Source organism: Squalius cephalus (genome assembly GCF_949319135.1).
Source record: "Squalius cephalus genome assembly, chromosome: 15".
Classification (NCBI taxonomy): domain Eukaryota; kingdom Metazoa; phylum Chordata; class Actinopteri; order Cypriniformes; family Leuciscidae; genus Squalius; species Squalius cephalus.
This window is the reverse complement of record NC_137136.1, coordinates 21,765,657-21,786,714: the sequence shown is the minus strand read 5'-3', so window position 1 is coordinate 21,786,714 and position 21,058 is coordinate 21,765,657. Positions and strand designations below refer to the sequence as shown.

The window sequence follows — 21,058 nt, the reverse complement described above, 5'->3', positions numbered from 1 at the left end:
CGTGCAAGTATCATAAACTTTTGTTGGTCACAGAGCTTATTATCCAAAAGTCATTGTAAAAATGTCGAGGGAAGCAGGGTGATGCTAACTTCAGGAATGGCCTTCAAAAATGCATCATCTCTGCAGCACTCTATAGCTTACTGTATACATTTTTCCTGTCATAAACATAGAGTAATGTGATGTAGGGCTTATTTGGGTGCATTTGAGCAACAACTTGCTGGGTAACTAGAAATGTATGTGTCAGAATAAATCAAATTTTGGTTACTATGAATATAACGAATTCTAATAAAGCATTTAAAGGGATGGCTAATTTCCATGTAGTTTGAAGTCACATTTTTTATTACATTTAAATTGTTTAAATAATAACACATTTCAATAATTGATGTTATAAAATATTTTATCATTTACTTTATAAACATCCTGTATTTTTATATACGTATTTTATCACAGGTGTTTAACAAGGCAGTCCATTGTTGACTATGCTTCATTACAATTGGAGTGTATATGCTTTTGTCATTTTTACGATTGACTGTAAACATTGTGATGAGTCTCAAGTATTAATAACTTAAGATGTTAGAGTTTAAATATCTTAAGATGTTCGAGTTTAACTGGGGAATAATGCATTACATGATTTTTAGCCTATATTGAATTCTTAGTATTTTTGTGTTGCACAAATATCTAGATACAGCATCGCACCAAAACGATTTTTTTTTGCCATCGGCTGTGTTCTCTTACGAGAGGTCTCTCGTATTGCGTAAGGTTAGCTTACGCATCGGGAAAGTCTTCTTTCTTCGAGATCTGAAGCCAAAAAATTATCCTTAATTTTGTATACATTGTCAACGCAGTGCAGCAGCCGACAGACCTAGGCAGGCTGTATAAGCGTGCTCATTGGCTGCTCGGCGGCAACTGCTTAAGCCTATCGGTGAGCGCTCTGAACGCGGCAACCAATGAGGGCGCTTCGCGCCCTCCGCACCCTTCTAACCGTCAGAATGGGTGTGGCCAGCGTGTATATATTCAGCGCTCATAGGCTAAAATTCTGATTTTCTTGTCTTCAGCGACGCTCTTCGCATCGCTGGATCTTGAGAGCCGCCGCCGTTGAAACCAGCGACCAGCAAGCTTAGGACAGCGCCTGAAGAAGCCGGCCGTCTTCGCCGCCTTCAGCCATCCGTGCCTGCTACGCTATCCGGCGACATATCCTTTACATTATTACTGTTTCTGTGTGTATTCTAAAAGAGCACGAGGCGTTTTTGTAAAAACGCCTCGTTTTTGCGGCTCGTGCCGCGCCCCGCTCAGCAACGGAGACCGCCACCTCTCTGCGCTCTCCACCTGGGCCGCGGGCACGCCGCCACCGCACTCTCCGAGTGCGAAGAGCTTTCAATGTCGACCCTGCGGGCTCGACTTGAAGCTTTCGACCAAGCTGTCGCTCCGCCTGTCCCTGCCGGGCCGCGCAATAAGAAGCGCCGCTCGCAGCGACCACCGGAGACTGTTGTGACTGAGGAGCTCGCCGGAACCTCTCCCTCGAGCTCTCTCTCGCCCTCTCCCTCCCGGCCGCTCAACCGCCGGCTCTCGCCCGCGCCGCCGCCGCGTCAGGAGATGAGGCGAATGTGATAGATACCCGTACTCTCCCTCTGTTCGAGCCGTGCAACTACGCCGCTCACAAGGGATGGCAGAAGCGGACGGTCTCGGAGCGAGTTTCCTCTCCCTCTGTTCGAGCCGCGCAAACTGAGCCGCTCACGAGGGATGGCAGGAGCGGACGGTCTCGGAGCGAGTTTCCTCTCCCTCTGTTCGAGCCGCGCAAACTGAGCCGCTCACGAGGGATGGCAGGAGCGGACGGTCTCGGAGCGAGTTTCCTCTCCCTCTGTTCGAGCCGCGCAAACTGAGCCGCTCACAAGGGATGGCAGGAGCGGACGGTCTTGGAGCTCTCTTTACGTTACAAGAAAGCTACTCCGTCCTCGCGCGTCACTCACCGGTGAAAGGGGAACAGAGTGTTTTCGTCCCGCCGTGGCCTGGACTATAACCTCCATTCTCACACATTTCTCAGTCCCCTCTTAAGTTCAGGCGACTGGAATTGTTAATATTGCAGTATACGAGCCTGTTATAAACACACGCTCGCCTGCAAGCAAACGCCGTCACAAGACATGATGACGCTAACCGAGTACTAATGTATTCTCCCCTGTGGCTCAGTGGCGGAATCCTAGACTGTCAAGCTAGAGACCGGGGTTCGATCCCCGCTCTCGCGGCAGTTAAAGTTTATGCTGTTCGCTTCTCCGAGCTCGCGGCCAGTTTTTCTTACATACAGAAAACAAGCCCGCTCTCTCCCTCGTTGGGCCGCGCAGATTGCGCCGTTCAAGGGATGACAAAGCGGACGGTCACGAGCAGCGTTCAGCGTGCGCGCCTCACTCGCCGGCGAAAAGAGAAGAGAGTGTGTTAGTCTCGCTACGGCTGGACAACCGCCAATCCTCACACATTTCTCAGTCCCCTCTTAAGTTCAGGCGACTGGAAATATTACTATTGCAGTAAACGAGCCTGTTTTAAACACACGCACGCCTGCAAACAAACGCCGACGCGACACATGAGGTCGCTTTTTATATGCTCGCGCTAACTGAAAGCTTATGAGTTTTCCCCTGTGGCTCAGTGGCAGAATCATACGCTTTCATGCGAGAGATCCGCGTTCGATCCCAGCTCTCGGGGAAGATAAAAATTTATGCTGCTTGCTTCTCCGAGCTCGCGGCCAGTCTTTCTTACTTACAGAAAGCGAACCCGCCTCTCGCACCACACCTTCTCAGGGTGCTCGAGTATTTTTGAGCGTCTAAACACGAGAGAAGAAAAGACGGTTAAATCCCGCAGCCCTGCGGCTGGACCACCGTCGAAGCTTAACGCTGTCAGTCCCCGTTGCCACGGCTACTGCAGCTGTTTACCCCGCAGTCAACGAGCCGGTATCTACCCGCTCGCCTGCGCGCATCCGCCGTTCTCACGGCAACCCAGAAAAATTTCAAAAGAGCATATGTCTGGTTGCACGGCTGACGCCGTATGTGTTTCTAGTACAGTGAATGTGCCCACGTTCTGTGCTCACCCCTGTACACAAGCACTATACATCCCGTGTCTCTCACAGAGCCCACTCTCATGAAGCAGGCAAAAGCCGCTTTAGTGTTAAAAGTAGGTCACGTGTCCACTTCTCCGTGCCCACACCTACTCACTGCCCGCTCTGTCACACGGCCTCGCACGACCGGTCATGTTTTAAATGTAAGTCCTGTGCCCGCCCTCGAGCGCTCACACATACTAACTACATTTTCGCCCCGACGCCGACATCGCGCGTCGCGCCTCACACTATATGTTCCCCGTCCAAAGCCACCGGGACACTGTGTGTAAAACGGCCAGCTATCGCTACGTGCGATCCGCCGTATCTAACCACCAAGAGCGCGCGCGCCGCGCCCGCCCCTGAATGTAAGTCCTGTGCCCGCCCTCGAGCGCTCACACATACTAACGAACATTTTCGCCCCCGACGCCGCCATCGCGCGTCGCGCCTCACACTTTATGTTCCCCGTCTAAAGCCACCGGGACATTGTGTGTAAAACGGCCAGCTATCGCTGCGTGCGATCCGCCGTATCTAAGCACCAAGAGCGCGCGCGCCGCGCCCGCCCCTCCGTTTCGAGCTCTCGAGCCCGCGATGCGCGGCGATCGGAGCCCGGAGGCCATTCTGCCCCTGGCTGCACACGCAAAAGCGTGGGAAACTATTCCAGGCGCATCAGAACGGGTGCTAAGCACAGTAAAACAGGGCTATACTCTGCAGTTCGCTCGCCGCCCTCCGCGCTTTCAAGCGCGTATCGAGACCAGAGTGAATGGGGAAGTAGCACATCTACTTCGAGCAGAAATAGCTACACTTCTGTGCAAAAGGGCTATAGAACCGGTTTCCCCTTCCATGAGCGAGTCGGGCTTTTACAGCCGTTATTTCCTCGTTCCCAAGAAGGACGGAGCTCTCAGACCAATTTTGGATCTGAGACGTTTGAACAAGGCTCTTATGAGAAGACCGTTCAAAATGCTCACAACCAGACAAATTCTCGCGCAAATTCGCCCGAGGGACTGGTTTATATCTCTCGATCTAAAAGACGCGTGCTTTTCAGATCCTGATAATACCCCGTCACAGGCCATTCTTGAGATTCGCCTTCGACGGTCAGGTATACCAGTACACGGCCCGCCTGTCGACACAGCGCGCGCGCTGCATTCGACGCCTGGCCGCGTCCCTCCGGCCGGGCAGCACCGTACCTCTCAAAACATTTCAGAGGTTACTAGGTTGTATGGCCTCAGCCGCAGCAGTGCTTCGGCTGGGTCTTTTACGAATGCGCCCGCTACAACGCTGGCTGAATGCCCGAGTGCCTCACAGAGCATGGGCTTCCGGCGGTATCCGCATCAGAGTGACTCAGAGCTGCGTTTCAGCTCTGAAGCCCTGGTTAGCGGCCGACTGGTACCAGCGGGGAGTGACAATGGGAGCTATCTCACACCGCAAAGTTATCTCGACGGACGCTTCCACCTCAGGCTGGGGCGCTCTGTTCGAGGGCAAACCGGCTTTTGGCCTGTGGTCAGACCGGGAAAAATGCCTCCACATAAACTGTTTGGAGATGATAGCGGTCGAGAACGCGCTCAGGCGCTTCCTCCCATTCATACGGGATCACCATGTGCTAGTCCGCTCGGACAACACGTCCGTGGTATCCTATGTGAACCGACAGGGCGGTGTCAGATCCAGGAATCTGTGCAGGCTGACAGAACGCCTTCTCGTGTGGGCTTACCGCTCGCTGCGCTTGCTGAGAGCCGCGCACGTGCCGGGCCACCTGAATGTCGGTCCAGACAGACTGTCCAGGGACAACATTCCCCCGGGAGAATGGTCTCTGCACCCCCAGACAGTCCAGTTTCTCTGGCGCCTATTCGGCAGAGCGGAAATCGACCTCTTTGCGTCGAAAGACAATGCTCAATGCCCGAAGTTTTATTCGAAGAGCGAGGACGCGCTGTCCCAGACATGGCCCAGCCTCCCGCTGTATGCTTTTCCTCCGATCTCCCTGTTGCCACAGGTCATTTCGAGGATCAGAGAAACGCACCACTCAGTGCTGCTTATAGCCCCGCGATGGGAAAACCAAACTTGGTACCCAGAGCTAGTGAGGCTGTCGCACTCACCCCCATGGCCGATCCCGGTGAGAAAGGATCTCCTCTCCCAAGCCGGTGGATCGATCTGGCATCCCCATCCAGAGCGCTGGTCGCTGCATGCATGGGTGATCAACGGATACCCGTTGACCTGTCAGAAGGGGTCGTGAACACGATCACACAGTCGAGAGCCCCCTCCACGAGACGGCTCTACGCGTCTAAATGGTCGGTGTTTTCTAAATGGTGCGCTACTAAAAACTTGGATCCGCGCGCATGCGGGGTCCCGCGGGTGCTCTCCTTCTTACAAGAGCTGTTGGAAAAGGGCAGATCCCCTTCCACGCTCAAAGTATATGTGGCCGCTATTGCAGCGTTCGCTGAGACGACGCGCGGCCGGGCAATGGGAAGGAATGAGCTCATTATCCGCTTCCTCAGAGGAGCTAGACGGATGAATCCCCCGCGGCCCCCCTCGGTTCCCTCGTGGGATCTGTCCTTGGTCCTAGCGGCCCTAGAGGCTTTTCCCTTTGAACCGCTTGAATCCGCGGATCTAAAGTATCTGTCGCTTAAAACCGTTTTTCTGATAGCTCTGTCTTCAGTCAAACGAGTGGGTGATTTGCACGCGCTATCTGTTAGCCCTGCATGTCTTGAGTTCGGGCCGAATGACTCGAAAGTCATTCTCAGACCGAGACACGGTTACATCCCCAAAGCGATTGGAACCCCGTTTAAGGCACAAGTTATGTCCCTCTCGGCTCTGCCAGCATCCGACAGTGGGGACAGTGATAACCTCCTATGCCCTCCGGGCGCTGAGAGTTTACATCACGCGCTCCGCCGCTTTCAGGCATTCAGAGCAGCTCTTTGTTTCCTTCGGCGGACGCACCAAGGGTCTTGCCGCCTCGAAACAGAGCTTGTCCAGGTGGATAGTGGACGCGATAGCAGCAGCTTATGCCTCCAGACACCTGCAGTGCCCTCTGGGCATCAGAGCCCACTCCACTAGAGGCATGGCCTCGTCGTGGGCCTGGTCCAGCGGAATTTCTAATCACGGTATTTGTATGGCGGAGGGCTGGGCCTCCCCATCAACATTCGTGAGGTTTTATAACCTGGAAGTTCCTGCCCTACAGGCAAAAAGACTGTCAGCATAAGTGACATGTATGCTCTGCCCATTTCTCGTGTGCAGACTACGTTCATATGCTGGCGCTATTCTGGTACTATACTCAGGGTGAAGTGTTTGACTCAGACCGGCTGATCCGCTCTGTTTCCTATTTCCCGTTACGCGCTGTTGTCGGTGCTGGCCCGCGCTGCTGGCCGCCCGTATTATTCTCTGTCGCGCGGGAATTTTTCCCTTCATGTGAGACCGACTATGTCGTTTTTCTCCTACCCTTATGAGTGCTTATGTACTGTATGGGCTCGCTCTGCCGGCCCTACTGTTTGTACTGTTATATGTTTATAGACCGGCCGTGCCGCTCTATTTCATATGCTGCATGAAGTGCCTGTACTGCGCTGGCCCGTCTCTCCGACCGGCCACATTTCCCAGCAGAGTGTTTTCCCCGGTTTCCCTGGGATTCATGGGCTGGATGCTCGGCGCACACGGCGTTGACAAAGGGTTCCCGATGCGTAAGCTAACCTTACGCAATACGAGAGACCTCTCGTAAGAGAACGTACTCGGTTACTAATGTAACCTCGGTTCTCTCTAGAAGAGGGAACGAGTATTGCGTAACCTGCCGTGTCGCGCCACGAGCTTTTGCGCTTCAGACTGCGAAAACCAGAATTTTAGCCTATGAGCGCTGAATATATACACGCTGGCCACACCCATTCTGACGGTTAGAAGGGTGCGGAGGGCGCGAAGCGCCCTCATTGGTTGCCGCGTTCAGAGCGCTCACCGATAGGCTTAAGCAGTTGCCGCCGAGCAGCCAATGAGCACGCTTATACAGCCTGCCTAGGTCTGTCGGCTGCTGCACTGCGTTGACAATGTATACAAAATTAAGGATAATTTTTTGGCTTCAGATCTCGAAGAAAGAAGACTTTCCCGATGCGTAAGCTAACCTTACGCAATACTCGTTCCCTCTTCTAGAGAGAACCGAGGTTACATTAGTAACCGAGTACGATTCTATGTATTCCATAAGATAAATGGTCGGATAACAGTGCTATAACCCGGATTTGTAGAGTGATCTCAACATTGGAGCTGTTCCTCTCTCGTCCACTAGAGGGTAGAACACACACTCTACCAGCTGAGCGCAGAACTGCACACACTTCCTGTGCTCGGCTCGCTCGGGTAACGGCTTGTTGATGGTAAACAGCGAGCACATGCTGAACGCAATCTTTTACATTTTGCCACTGAACCGAATGACAACTACTTTGATTTAAATCTTAATTCAGTAGCTTGACGTTTTGCAATTTGCCTTGTCTCTGTAATTACACTCTGAACAATGAAATACTTCACTTACTGCTCAGGTATGGCGTGACAATCCTATTTGCTACAATACAGTAGATTTCACTCATTAGTAAATGTGTTTGTAACTTATATTTCTATACATATAGCATTTTTTCGTTTTCATTATAGCTGTGTTTTACCAGTAAGTTTGTTGCTTTGCCTAATGAGTTTGAGTATGTCTGGCAACTTTGCTTATATGCTTTTTCTTTCTTTCTTTGTATTTTATACTTAACATAGCCTATTTGTTGTGTACACTTAAAAGTGCACTAATTTCATGCATGTGTGATTTATGTGTTCAAAGGGCACTGATGGATTTTATAAAAGAGTTTACCACAGTCATGACATTAATGATTTTGTCTGTCTCATCACTCCATGCTGCTTATCAGCTATTCAAGGTAAACGTCCATTCAGTGTCTTGAATCCATTATATGCATACTATCAGTAAGATGCATGTGGTTGCACTGTTATAATTTTTCTTTCTCTGTTTGCAGGATCACAGAGCTTCATCATTGGGCTTCCTCCTGATTGGCTGCTCCTCTGTCCTTTCATTCTTTTCTCCCAGTAACCAAATTATCATGTCACTGCAGAATGATTTAGAATGGGCAGGTGAATCACTCGGACCTGTGCTTTCTACTTTTGACTTCCTGTGGCTTAGTGACGACCACATCACAGCCCGTATCCTACTGATTGGCTCCACTTTTTTTGTAATGCTCTCTGATTGGCTATCGCCAGATGGGTTGGTCATTATGTCACGCTGCTTGGCCTTTTCCACCCTTTCCTGTTCGCTGACAGTGTGTGCATTTGCTGAAAATGCAGCAGGGGCAGTAGGGAGTGTTGCCCTCAGTCTCCCTTTATTAGTTTCCCCAAGGAGCAGATCTAGATCTTTCGGTTCCCTCGTGTTGCCTACAGAAGGACTGAGCTGGATCTTTAAAGTCATCATGGCATTAGGATGCTGGACCACCAGGAAGGCCCTTATTAAATACCTGCTTGATTTGAAAGGCTGGGACTGACTTAGGAGCAAGTAATGTTTTCCAAAGTTAACGGAGAACCACAAAATGGTACTCTCAGGTTACTAGCAGGTATATGTACTGTGTTTTACTGTTGCATGTAAAAGCCTTCTGTCTAACTTCTGTCTATAAGCTAACATGTATTATATTACAGAAACTGGAGTTTGTTTACATCTATTCGTATAATTAGAGTTTGCTTATAACCTATTAAATCCATTACAGTGACATTGAATGCTTCTAAAATCCCTGAGCGATGAATAAATTGTTTAGCATCATCAACAATGTAGTCCTTTGTAAAGAAAGAATGGGACTCTGTTTAAGTCAGTGTTGCCATGTCTACTTATTATAAGAAACTTTGGTAAATGTGTGGTAAATTTAATCATTGATTTAGATGATTTAGATTTTTGTAAAATTATATAATTGCAAAGATGTTTTCTGAATGTCAATAATGCAACTTAACTTTATTTAATGTGTGTTTATACAGGTTTATACTAAAAGGCAATGAAAAAAATTAGCAGGTTGTTTTGGTGAGGATAGTTACTTATTTTGGCATTGTTTAGTCACTTCATTAGTAACTCATTTGTCTAGTAAGATCTGGCAACACTGGTTTAAATGTACATAGTATTACTTTTACTGAGGACATGTAAATTCAAACAATGAAGCACAAATTTTATAGTAGGTTTATTTTAATGGATAGATACAGAATATCAACCAAAAAATCCAGAAAAAAAACCACATTATATAAAGGTTGTAAATTGATTAGCATTTGATCGAGTGAAATAAGTATTTGATCCCCTACCAACCAGCAAGAATGCTGCCTCCCACAGATTGGTTATGTGCCCATGTGAAACACAGATTAGTCCTGTCACTTTAAGGCCTAGTCCACACGGACACGGGTATTTTTATAACCGGAGTTTTTCCTCCTGCGTTTAAAAAAAAAAATCCCGTCCACACATGCTCGGTTTAAAAGAAATCTCTGCCTACATGAAAATGCAAAAAACACGCTATCAAACGCTGTCAAGAGCATGCCACACCAGCAGGCGGCGATCGTTAAGCCACGTTGGCCAATCAGAAGCCTGAATCAGAAGCAAAAACCCCGGTTTTACTGTCTACACGACAACACTGCAACCGGCGTTTCTGAAAATCCTCACCCTGGCAGGGGTTTTCAAAAATGTGCGGTTTCAGTGACCTGATACTGCGTTTCCGTGTTGACGAACGGCCGAACCGCGTAAAAAAAGTCACGGTTATAAAAATACCCGTGTCCGTGTGGACAAGGCCTAAGAAAGTACTCCTAATGCCAGCTCGTTGTGTGTATAAAAGACACCTGTCCACAGAATCTGTATCTTCTATTCCAACCTCTCCACCACCATGGGCAAGACCAAAGAGCTGTCAAACGTCAGGGACCAGATTGTAGACCTGCACAAGGCTGGAATGGGCTACAAGACCATCATCAAGAAGCTTGGTGAGAAGGAGACTTTTGTTGGTGTGATTATTCAGAAATGGAGAAATGAGAAAGGTGAGGGATCAGCCCAGAACTACACTGGAGGAGCTTGTTAATGATCTCAAGACAGTTGGGACCACAGTCACCAAGCAAACTATTGGTAACACACTGAGCCGCAATTAATTGAAATCCTGCAGTGGGTCTCACCGCTCAAGAAGGCACATATAGAATCCCTTCTAAAGTTTGCCAATAAACATCTAATGATTCAGAGAAGGCTTGGGAGAAAGTGCTGTGGTCAGATGAGACCAAAACTGAGCATTTGGCATCAACTCAACTCACCGTGTTTGGTGGAAGAGAAATGCTGACTATGACCCCAAGAACACCATCCCTACAGTCAAGCACGGAGGTGGAAACATGCTCAGGGGCTGTATCTCTGCTAAGGGTACAGGACGATTTCACCGTATTGAGGGGCCAATGGACGGGGTCATGTACCGTCAAATCTTGGACGAGAAACTCCTTCCTTCAGCAAGAACACTGAAGATGGGTCTTCCAGCATGAGAATGACCCAAAACATACCGCCCAGGCAACAAAGGAGTGGCTCAAGAAGAAGCACATTAAGGTCTTGGAGTGGCCTAGCCAGTCTCTAGACCTTAATCCTATAGAAAATCTGTGGAGGGAGCTGAAACTTTGAGGATTTTGAAAGTATCTGTAAACAGGAATGGACCAAAATCCCCCCTGAGATGTGTGCAAACCTGGTGACCAACTACAAGAAACGTCTTACCTCTGTGATTGCCAACAAAGGTTGGCAAGTACTAAGGCATGTTTTGCTTGGGGATCAAATACTTATTTCACTCACTGAACTGCAATTTATTACCTTTATATAATGTGTTTTTTCTGGATTTTGGTTGATATTCTGTCTCTATCCATTAAAAAAACCTACCATAAAAATTATAGACCCTTCATTTCATTGTAAGTGGACGAACTTACAAATTCACCAGGGGATCAAATAATATTTTTTTGCTCTTTATATTATATTATATTATATTATATTATATTATATTATATTATATTATATTATATTATATTATCAAATGCTCTCTAGAATCTAAAGCGTCCCGCACCTTATGCTATAAATCCCACCGAGCCAAAGCAAATGTTGACATGTCACGGAGCAACATCGGTTGGAGATGTGTGTTCGATTGCTCAAACGCTCAAGTTTTATTCTCACCTCTACTATTGAATCCAATGTATCATCAGCGCTGGGATTCGCTTCCATGGTGCTGTCAATAGCAGTCTGTGAGGTAAACTAAACGCTATTGGCTATTTGAAAATGGGGAGGAGCCATTCAATATGTCCCGCCTTTGCTTCCTGTTTCAGTGGAAATTACGTCAATGCATCATACAAAACTGTGCATTCCAAGGCACGTCAGTAAGCCTTTAATGTTATGAAGCGACGTGAATACTTTTTGTGAGCAAAAAATAATAATAATAATAACGACTTTATTCAATAATCTCTTCCATGTCATTCTCCCATGCTATTCACGTAGTGTATACAATGCAATGCTTCCAGGTTCTACGCCAGAACACTGGCTCATTATTGGCTGACGCTGTTCACGTGAGCACCACGACACATGTGTGATGCTTTAGTATCAGCTGACTTAGGAGCTGGCCAATAATGAGCCGACGTTCTGACGTAGAACCTGGAAGCGCTGCACTGTTTCCACTACTAATGTAAGGAATGGTGAATGAGGGTATAGGAAACAATTTCGAACACTGCCACATTTATTTCAGCTGATGTAGTGCGCCCTCTAGTGTTTCATTGTCTAAAATGCAGCTGAATTGTATTGAATATTCTCCACAGTGTGGTGGCTGGAGAGCTGATCTCAGGCAAGCAATATTTGTTTTTACCATCAAACGTTTTGTTGGGCTATTTCCATTTGTACAGCATTCAACCATTTAACCATCTAGAACAGTGGTCACCCCGGTCCTCATGTCCCAGTAAAATCTAATTATTACCACAGTATTCTGCTTACAGGCACAAAATATCATCATCAGAACTTAAAAAACTTATTAAATCTTGCTGTGGTGAAGCTATAGAACGAACAAACCTATGGTTCTACATGATTTGTAACCATAGAATTCATATATGGTTGTCACTTTGAATATAGCAACATCAGAGCGCTTTTTTTGAGCTTCTGACTTCCTGTTCTTCCTCTCACCAATTTCTGTCAGCTTCACCCCACCACTGCAGTGCACTACACATCTGCGATGAGCGTTCTCAAACACTGCTGAGGAGAGAGAGGAGGGGGGAGGAGAGGAATGGATAATGAGAGAGGAGGAGAAAAAGGAGGGGGAAAAGGAAGCCAGGAATAGCAGGTTGGACAGATGTGCGGAGTCAAGAGCTAGTGTTGCCAACCAAAGCCCCGAAACACTGGTGAACAGGCACAAGCAGTCCTGCAGAATCACCATGTAGAGCTTCAGAGCGGAAGAATGGGAATGCAGTAACTGCAGTTGTGGAGGATCAACCTCAGCAGATGGTAAGACTCTGCAAAACAATGGGAATATCATCATTCTAAGGAGCTTGACAACATGAGAATGCCATCATGATTTGTTTTGGTGGATTTGCTACTGGAGCTGCGGTTTAGTAACACTTGTCTGATTGTATTGCAGTGTGGGAAGAGCAGAGAGATGCTGTGAAGCAAAAACATTTATTTCCAGCCACTGTCATTGTAACAGCCGCACATCAGGAAACATGTATGCCTTCTATTCTTTGCTGGTGTACATCTTCTACACCGTTTTTAAAAAGGAGGAGGAGGCAGCGCTCGAGGGGGCGTATGGAGAATCCCTGGAGGTATGTTTGGCCGCAGTGGACACACGTCGATAGATATGTTAATATATGCATTCCTTATTGTCCTCATTACAAAATATGCAAACAAGAAAAATAGAATGATTTATTATATTATAATATAATATATTAAATATATAGAAACAATTCGATTATGCACGCATGCACATGAATCGAATGTCCTCAGTGGTGGCTTTAACACCTTCCAATAATCACATTCATCTCCCTCTGTAACTGACAGGAGCCTGGCCATGTTTCCATGGAAACAAAGAGCAAGGGGAAGAGTAGCCACACCCCCAGGTTGGGCAAAAGAGGGTGTGCAAGACTGAGTGATTCAAGTAAGAATGTTTTGTTGCGTGATGTTCCAAATACAATGAAGTGCTGCTCCACATAATCAGCATTCAACCATAATCACCTATTAAATTGCAGGCAGCAGCAGTGATAGTGATGGGGCGTCTCTCAGTGATGAAGATGATGAGTTTGATGAAGGTCATGGATTACCTGCCAAAACACCATTAACAGCTTTCCTGTCTTTCAAGCAAGAGGCAGAAAAGAGAAGAGCCACTAATTCTCCAACAGAACCTAGTGAAAAGGTGAAGACCTTCTAACTACATTCACATTTACCATGTTTCATAGTGGTGGTGGTAGTATTTCAGCAGACCCTTTGCTGATTATGCTGAGTTAGAATAATATGCACAATATGCCTGTGTCAACATATTTTGTTGATCCTGGAACAACATTCCTGTCTGAAAATTTAATCATAACCATATCCCTACCCCTAAACCTAACCCTACCCATAAGTTAACCCTAAAATCAGAGGGGAATAATAGATGAATAACACTGATGTAGAAGCACCAAACCCTGGTTGTAAGCCTAAAATCAAGCGTAGCGTTAGCGTAGCGTGATTCCTCTTGAATAATTTCTCGAATTATGGTGTATATTAAAATAGTGACATTAATGATATTTGCATACATTTATGTTGGTTCTGTTCTGTTTACCCTAACGGGGGTTATCACTGCTCTCCCTGCACAGGGAGTTCTCGCCCAGAACAGAACCATACTCATCTTTGACGATAGTGGTCCTGACAGAACTTGACATAATTGGTTGATTAGAATGTTGTTTCAGAATCAACAAAAGATGTTGATCCAGGAACATGTTGCACTTGGTGAAATCAGGTTCTGCCTACAGTATGTATATAATTCACAGTTTGTTCTGTGATTATTTATGAATAATACTTTAAATTTGGTTATTACTTTTCAAAATGAGCAAAATTGATAAAATGGCAGAAAAAAAAAGACTTAGGCCTACATTGACACACGGCATTGACACTAGTCAAACTTAAGGACCTCATTAGACCTTAGTCAGGGTAGATGCCATATTTAATTTTTCATTAATTAAAATGAGGCTGGAATGGATAGATGTAAAGTCTGTAGCTACTTAAATAAGGACAGCAAATATTGAATTTTCCACTAATGAAAATGGAGCTGTACAGTACGGTATGTTCAATAGGCTGTACTATAATTTGTGTCCTTAATCACCAACCATTGTTATTTTTATATAATTTTTATAGCATAATATAGTAAATATAATATTTTAGTATAATTGGGTTCCTTCCTATCAGGCACATGCACAGGTAGGGCTCAACATGTGCAGAGCACATACCCTTTTTGCCCTTACACTCCTTGAAGTGCCCTTTTTTTTTTGGTAGTGGTCGGTTTTTTTTTTTTATATATATATATATATATATAAATCAATGCTATTGGTCAACCTTTACTGTCTGCCTGTTTATACAAATATTTAGCCAATGAAAGTTCTATAAAAGAGCTTGTGTAAATCTTGTTCATCCTCAAACTGTCAGTAAACTGATAACCCCGCCCCCTCTATCTTGACTGAATGAACTGAAGTTCCGCAGCAGCAGAAGTATTTTTAAGTATAATAAATAAAACATAAAGAGCAAAGATCAGAACATTTAATGAACAAAACCGTGTTCTGTACATGGCAGACAGGGGAGCGTAATCGAAAGCCGGGCGATAAAGGTCTGTAATCGGAATCAGTCCAGGAAACATCCACAAACCCTAGGAGCAAAGAAACGAATGAGACTAAATAGCAGACAAATCTAATGAAAAACTAAACAGTGCGAGCGAGGCTACTTTAGTCACATTAGAAAATGAAGTTGTATGTTGTGTTTGAATAATTACGTATCTTATTTAGCTGAGGTAAATTAAAGGCAATATTCACGTATCCTTCGATGAAGAATGAGACAACACAATGAGCCCAACGGGCGGTTGAAATTTAAAGGGCTGATTTTCGCGCTTCAGGGCAGTGATGATTACATATGTAGTCCAGTGGTTATAAATACACCATAGGCACAACCTTAAAGGAGAACTCCGGTCAATTTTAACATTGAGCTCATTTTTTTGTACATTTGGAGTGCTGTCAGTACAGAGAACAACGACAAAAATCGGTGTTGCCTACACCGTGTTATCCTCTTTTTAAAATTTGCACCCTGTTGACTTCAATGGGGCAAGTTTTAAACCTGCTTTTAGCCTCTTAACATCCTTGATGTGTCATTACAAGAGCACAGGTCATGTGAGTGATTCCTTCGGAGTGAACGCGGGTCAATCTGACTGCAGTAGATGTGAAAGATATGAATAAAAATGATATTTATTTAGCCAGCGCTCATACCTGTATTTACATCCTGTTTTCGGTCAAAGTCCATAGTAATCGATTGTCGAGTTCACGCGCATTGGTTTAGTACCTATGATCATGCGCGTGAACTCGACAATCGATTACTATGGACTTCGACCGAAAACAGGATGTAAATACAGGTATGTGCGCTGGCTGAATAAACATCATTTTTATTCATATCTTTCACATCTACTGCAGTCAGATTCACCCGTGTTAACTCTAAAGGAATCACTCACATGACCTGTGCACTTGTAATGACACATCAAGGATGTTAAGAGGCTAAAAGCAGGTTTAAAACTTGCCCCATTGAAGTCAACAGGGTGCAAATTTTAAAAAGAGGATAACACGGTGTAGGCAACACCGATTTTTGTCGTTGTTCTCTGTATTGACAACACTCCAAATGTACAAAAAAATGAGCTCAATGTTAAAATTGACCGGAGTTCTCCTTTAAGCAATCATGGCCCTGAACGGTGGTTTAATGTCAACATTGTGACAACGCTGTAACAACCTTCACCACACAACGTAGTTATAGCAACCTTTTGGCCATGTTGTCAAAACGTTGTTAGAATGTTGGGTACGTTGTGCCAACGTTCTGTGTTTGCTGGGTCGTCATCTAGGTAACATATATTTCTATGAAATTTCTTCTTTGATTTATGATTGCTGATACACTTAATTTATTAACATTTAATCATGTTATGGTAATAATATTAAATTATGGTTAATTCAAGGCTGTAAATGTGCACGTATTTGCTATCTAGCTTTTCTTTTTTTTTACCTATAGTATTCTATACTCTCCGCTCGTCTTCACATGTATAAATGTAGTAAAACATGTTTTTTGAGGGTTTTAGCCCTTTAGGGCTAAAGAAGCCCTGAAACCCTGTATATTTATATTATTATTATGGTTGTTATTAATAGTGAATAAATCTAAAGCTTTTGAGACTGTTATTTTGTGTTATTGAATTTGTCATGAAGATGTGACCATTTTTTCCTTTTATGTAAGCTTACTAAATAATCTTAATATAAAAAAAGGGAGGGGGGTGCCTTTTTCAGTTTCAACACATGCCCCTCAAAAGGTCTGTGCATGGCCCTGGTTCCTATCATAGTTTTTATTGATAATTTGAATTTGTTTTTATTTTCTGTTTTCATTTTAGTTAAAGGTTTAGTATTTTTGTTGTGTTTTGTCATTTTTAATAGTTTTAGTTTTTTAATAGGTCTTTAGAGTTTACATTAATTTTATTTCAGCTTTTGTTTTACCTCCACAACACCTTATCTGGAAGCACCGGTCACATTTTCTGAAAGAAAGTGTAGAAACGTAATGAAACATGTAAAAGCATTTTTTATTAGTGCACATTTATTTTTAATAGTTGAGTAAATATGAAATGTGTATTTTCCAGGTGACAGAGTCTCCATTGCTGTCTGTGATGTCCCACCTCCTGAGCTTCCTGGAGCAATATTCCCACCTGCAACAGCTGCAGCAGCAGGCTGATCAGTACCGTCTGCAGCTACGCAGACACCGTGCCCAGCACCGGCGGAAGATGAAGACCCTGCGTGCGTCCTACCGCCAGCGCCTCAGAGACAAGAACAGTGTGATTAACAACCTGGAGGAAGTGATCGCTCAGCAGCAGAGCCCATCACCTGAAAATGAGGGTGAGACCTTTTGAACCTAAATAAATCACAGAATCTCAGTGTGAAGACTTTAGATGTGGATAATGATGAGTTTAATACCTCTCTTTATGTACTTTACCTTGACATTCATTGATTTTTTGGAGGCTGCCTTTTACCTTACACAGAACCTGATTTCATCAAGTACAACATGTTCTTGGATCAACATTTTTGTTGATCCTGGAACAACATTCCATTCACCAATCAGATTTTAGGGAAAAGTGTACCGTTTATGTCAAGTTTAGGGTTACAACCAGAGTTAGGTGCTTCTACATCACTGCTATTCACCTATCATTTCCCTCTGATTTTAGGGGGAACTTATGGGTAGGATTAGGTTTCGGGGTAGGGATATGGTTACAACCAAATTTTCAGACAGGAATGTTGTTCCAGAATCAACAAATTATATACCCAGGAACTGGTCTAATTCGGCAATATCAGGAGGTGCATCTGTTTCTGTCTTTGCTGTTTGGTCTGTCTGAAAGATTCAGCCTTTACGTTAAAAGAATGTTTCTGAATATTTAGACTTACATTGTATACATGTCTGTCAATCCATTTTTATTTATTTATTTATTTTACAAACTGTGGTACAGATTCAAATTATTCTTACATTATGTAGCTTTACCCAGCTAATATGAACCTTTCTCAGAACTTTAGCTAATGTTCTGGCAAGGTTTTTCAGAGTTCTGAACAAAAAGTTCTCAGTAACATTACAGGTTTTTTTTTGTTTTTTTATTGCTAAAAAGCATCGGTCAATACTGAAGCCACATTTTCAAAACTCTTCATGCAGTCTGCATTACCAAGATGAATCTTGGCCAAACAGTTAAAGGGATAGTTCACCCAAAAATGAAAATTATGTCAGTAATTACTCACCCTCATGTTGTTCCAACCCCGTAAGACCTTCGTTCATTTTTGGAACACAAATTAAGATATTTTTGATTAAATCTGAGAGTTGTCTCACTCCTCCATAGGCTTCTAAGGGACTGAAACTTGCTGGCCCAGAAAATGTATTAAAGACATCGTTAATATAGTCCAAGTGACTCCAGTGGCTCAATCTTAAGTTTATAAAGTGACGAGAATACTTTTTGTGCGCAAAAACAGACAAAGATAACGACTTTATTCAACTATTCATTTCCTTCTCTCTGGGCCTCGGGTCTTTTCACGTAATGTTTAAGCGTAGCGCTTCTGTGTTGTACGTCACCACGTAGGCTCACTATTGGCCGATGCTGGTCATGTGTGATACGTGGTGACGTACAACACAGATGCGCTACGCTTAAACATTACGTGAAAAGACCCGAGGCCCAGAGAGAAGGAAATGAAAAGTGGAATAAAGTCGTTATTTTTGTCTGTTTTTGCGCACAAAAAGTATTCTCGTCGCTTTATAAACTTAAGATTGAGCCACTGGAGTCACTTGGACTATATTAAACGATGTCTTTAATACATTTTCTGGGCCAGCAAGTTTCAGTCCCTTAGAAGCCTATGGAGGAGTGAGACAACTCTCAGATTTAATCAAAAATATCTTAATTTGTGTTCCGAAGATGAACGAAGGTCTTACGGGGTTGGAACAACATGAGGGTGAGTAATTACTGACAGAATTTTCATTTTTGGGTGAACTATCCCTTTAATCTCACCTCAGACCAACAAAACACTTTATGTATGTCTCAAAATAAGCTCCTTCCACCTTAACACTGGCAACAATTCTCATTCAGAAATCATGCATTTCATTCATAAAACACTGATCTTAAAAACACTAACAACAGGGAGCATTACATAAATCATTAACTTTTATTTTTAAAGTTTGAATGATTATTTTTCACATGATCAGAATCAGATCTTTTTATTTTACTGACTGTATTACAGCATAAAGAATTAATGAGAAATGCAGCAATTTGTTTTTTTTTCTATATCTTTACATGTAGTAATTTACATGCAAAAAAATTAAAGTGGAAACAACAACAACAAAATCCTGAAGCTATAATAATAATAATAATAATAATAATAATAATAATAATAAAAAACAACATCAATAACATCAACAACTTGTCTAGTATAATCCCGTATGTGCAGTATTGGAGACGCAGCTGTGTCAAGAGGCCGTTCTGTGTGGAGTTTGTATGCTTTCTCTGTGTTGACATTGATTTCCTCTGGGTTTCCCACACAATCCAAAGACATACAGGACATAAACACAGGAAGTGCTCAAAATACAAAGTTTCAGACATTTCTCAGAGTAGCATAAGCTAGAATAGGAAGGGATTAAAGGAAAGTGAAAGAATATAATTTTTTATTTATTTATTTATTTTTATAATGAGGTTAAGTGCTCCCGGGAAAGATGAGTTTTCAGCTGTCTGTTGAATGTTGTCAGGGATTCTGCATTGAAGGCATGAAGCCTGGGAGATCATTCCACCAGCAAGGAACAGTGAGAGAAAATGTTCTGGAGAGTGATTTTGTGCCTTTCTGTGATGGTACCACGGGCCTTTCGCTCATTTACCAATTGTAGGCCTCTGGTAGGGATGTAGACTCGTAAAAGCGAGTAGACCAATCACAACAGACTGGGCCATCTGACCAATCAGAGCAGAGGAAGCTCTCGAAAAGGAGGGGCTTAGAGAGACTGAATCTTAAGAAATTAGGTGATGTTCAATGTATATTATGAGAAAATGAAAGTGTTTTTGACCTTGGATGCTTGTAAACCTATTGTAGGAAACCTCCAAAACAAAATTAGGAACCTTTAATAATAGCACAATAGGGGCACAATAGGGGAATGTTTTGTGAATCTGGCCCCAGATGATGTCATTGTTTGTTTTTGGATTCAGAATTTTGTTTGACGTCAATGACGGAAGAGATAATGACCTGTTCACATCATGTGGACAGCTTAAAATTGTACTTTAATTAAATGAGAATACTGGGAAAAAGTGCCAAAAATAGCAGATTGACGGTTTTAGAAACCGCACCTGGCAGTGACCTCAGAGCTATATGGGGCATCTGGACTCTCTGGCGGTCTGTTTCTCCTCAGACAAACATTGTGTGTTTAAAATGCACATCTCTTGCACTAATTCAATGTCAGATGTACTTGGCTTTGTGGTGTGCACATGACTCTTAATGATCAGGATACTACAATCTAAGGAGCTATATTAAGCCCATTTTATATTATATTACTATATTAAGCTATATTAATCCCTTGCACATTCTGCATAATTACATCATAACAATTCTGGTTGGCTGATGACACTCCAAAAATGCTCACAAACCCTTATCCTGAATAAACTGCAATAGCAATTATCCTGTTTCTTGAGAGGTAGCAGACAGAGAAAATGTAAACATCCCTCCTAAAAAGAACCAGCATTGTTAAAATTTATACTAATGAAATATATGTAAAATTAATTTAAATGTTGTTGCACAAAAAATGTATTTCCATCAAATGAGAAAAATTGGTAGTTATAGCTATATACCAGCAATCTGGGCTATGCTAACCCACCAAACCTTGACCCCTTCGTCATGACACCCACATGTCTGCAGACACTTTCATTTAATCCATTAGCCACATGAAATACAGATACAGTATGAATCATATTAATCAGATGGCTAATTGACATGGGAATACATGTGTTTGTTGCTCATGAGACGTCAATGTCTTTTATTAGCATGTAGTAAAAATACCCATTTGCCCGGATGGTACATCTACAGCACTTGGCATGTTTCTCTGTGGCTCACAGAGATGAATAAAACATTGTGAGAGCTGCTTCTCTTACAAATGCAAGTGTACTTACAAACTAGCACAGCTGAACTTCACGTGCACTGCTGTAAGATACTATATAAATCCAGTGTACAGCCGAGAGGAAATTCAGCTTTAAACACGAAAGCATA

General features: G+C 43.7%; 1 protein-coding gene across 1 annotated transcript in view; it reads left to right on the top strand.

Moving 5' to 3' along the window:
- The first annotated feature begins 7,296 nt into the window (after nucleotides 1-7,296).
- LOC307173105 (kinesin-like protein KIFC3) overlaps nucleotides 7,297-21,058 on the top strand; it is a 27,878-nt gene continuing 14,116 nt past the window's right edge. The window contains exons 1-8 of the mRNA XM_079895919.1: nucleotides 7,297-7,578; nucleotides 7,860-7,953; nucleotides 8,050-8,637; nucleotides 12,238-12,542; nucleotides 12,676-12,856; nucleotides 13,092-13,188; nucleotides 13,280-13,443; nucleotides 16,933-17,185. Of these exons, the coding sequence (XP_079752045.1) occupies nucleotides 12,758-12,856; nucleotides 13,092-13,188; nucleotides 13,280-13,443; nucleotides 16,933-17,185 (613 nt within the window). The 5' untranslated portion in view covers nucleotides 7,297-7,578; nucleotides 7,860-7,953; nucleotides 8,050-8,637; nucleotides 12,238-12,542; nucleotides 12,676-12,757. The remainder of the gene's footprint in view (nucleotides 7,579-7,859; nucleotides 7,954-8,049; nucleotides 8,638-12,237; nucleotides 12,543-12,675; nucleotides 12,857-13,091; nucleotides 13,189-13,279; nucleotides 13,444-16,932; nucleotides 17,186-21,058) is intronic.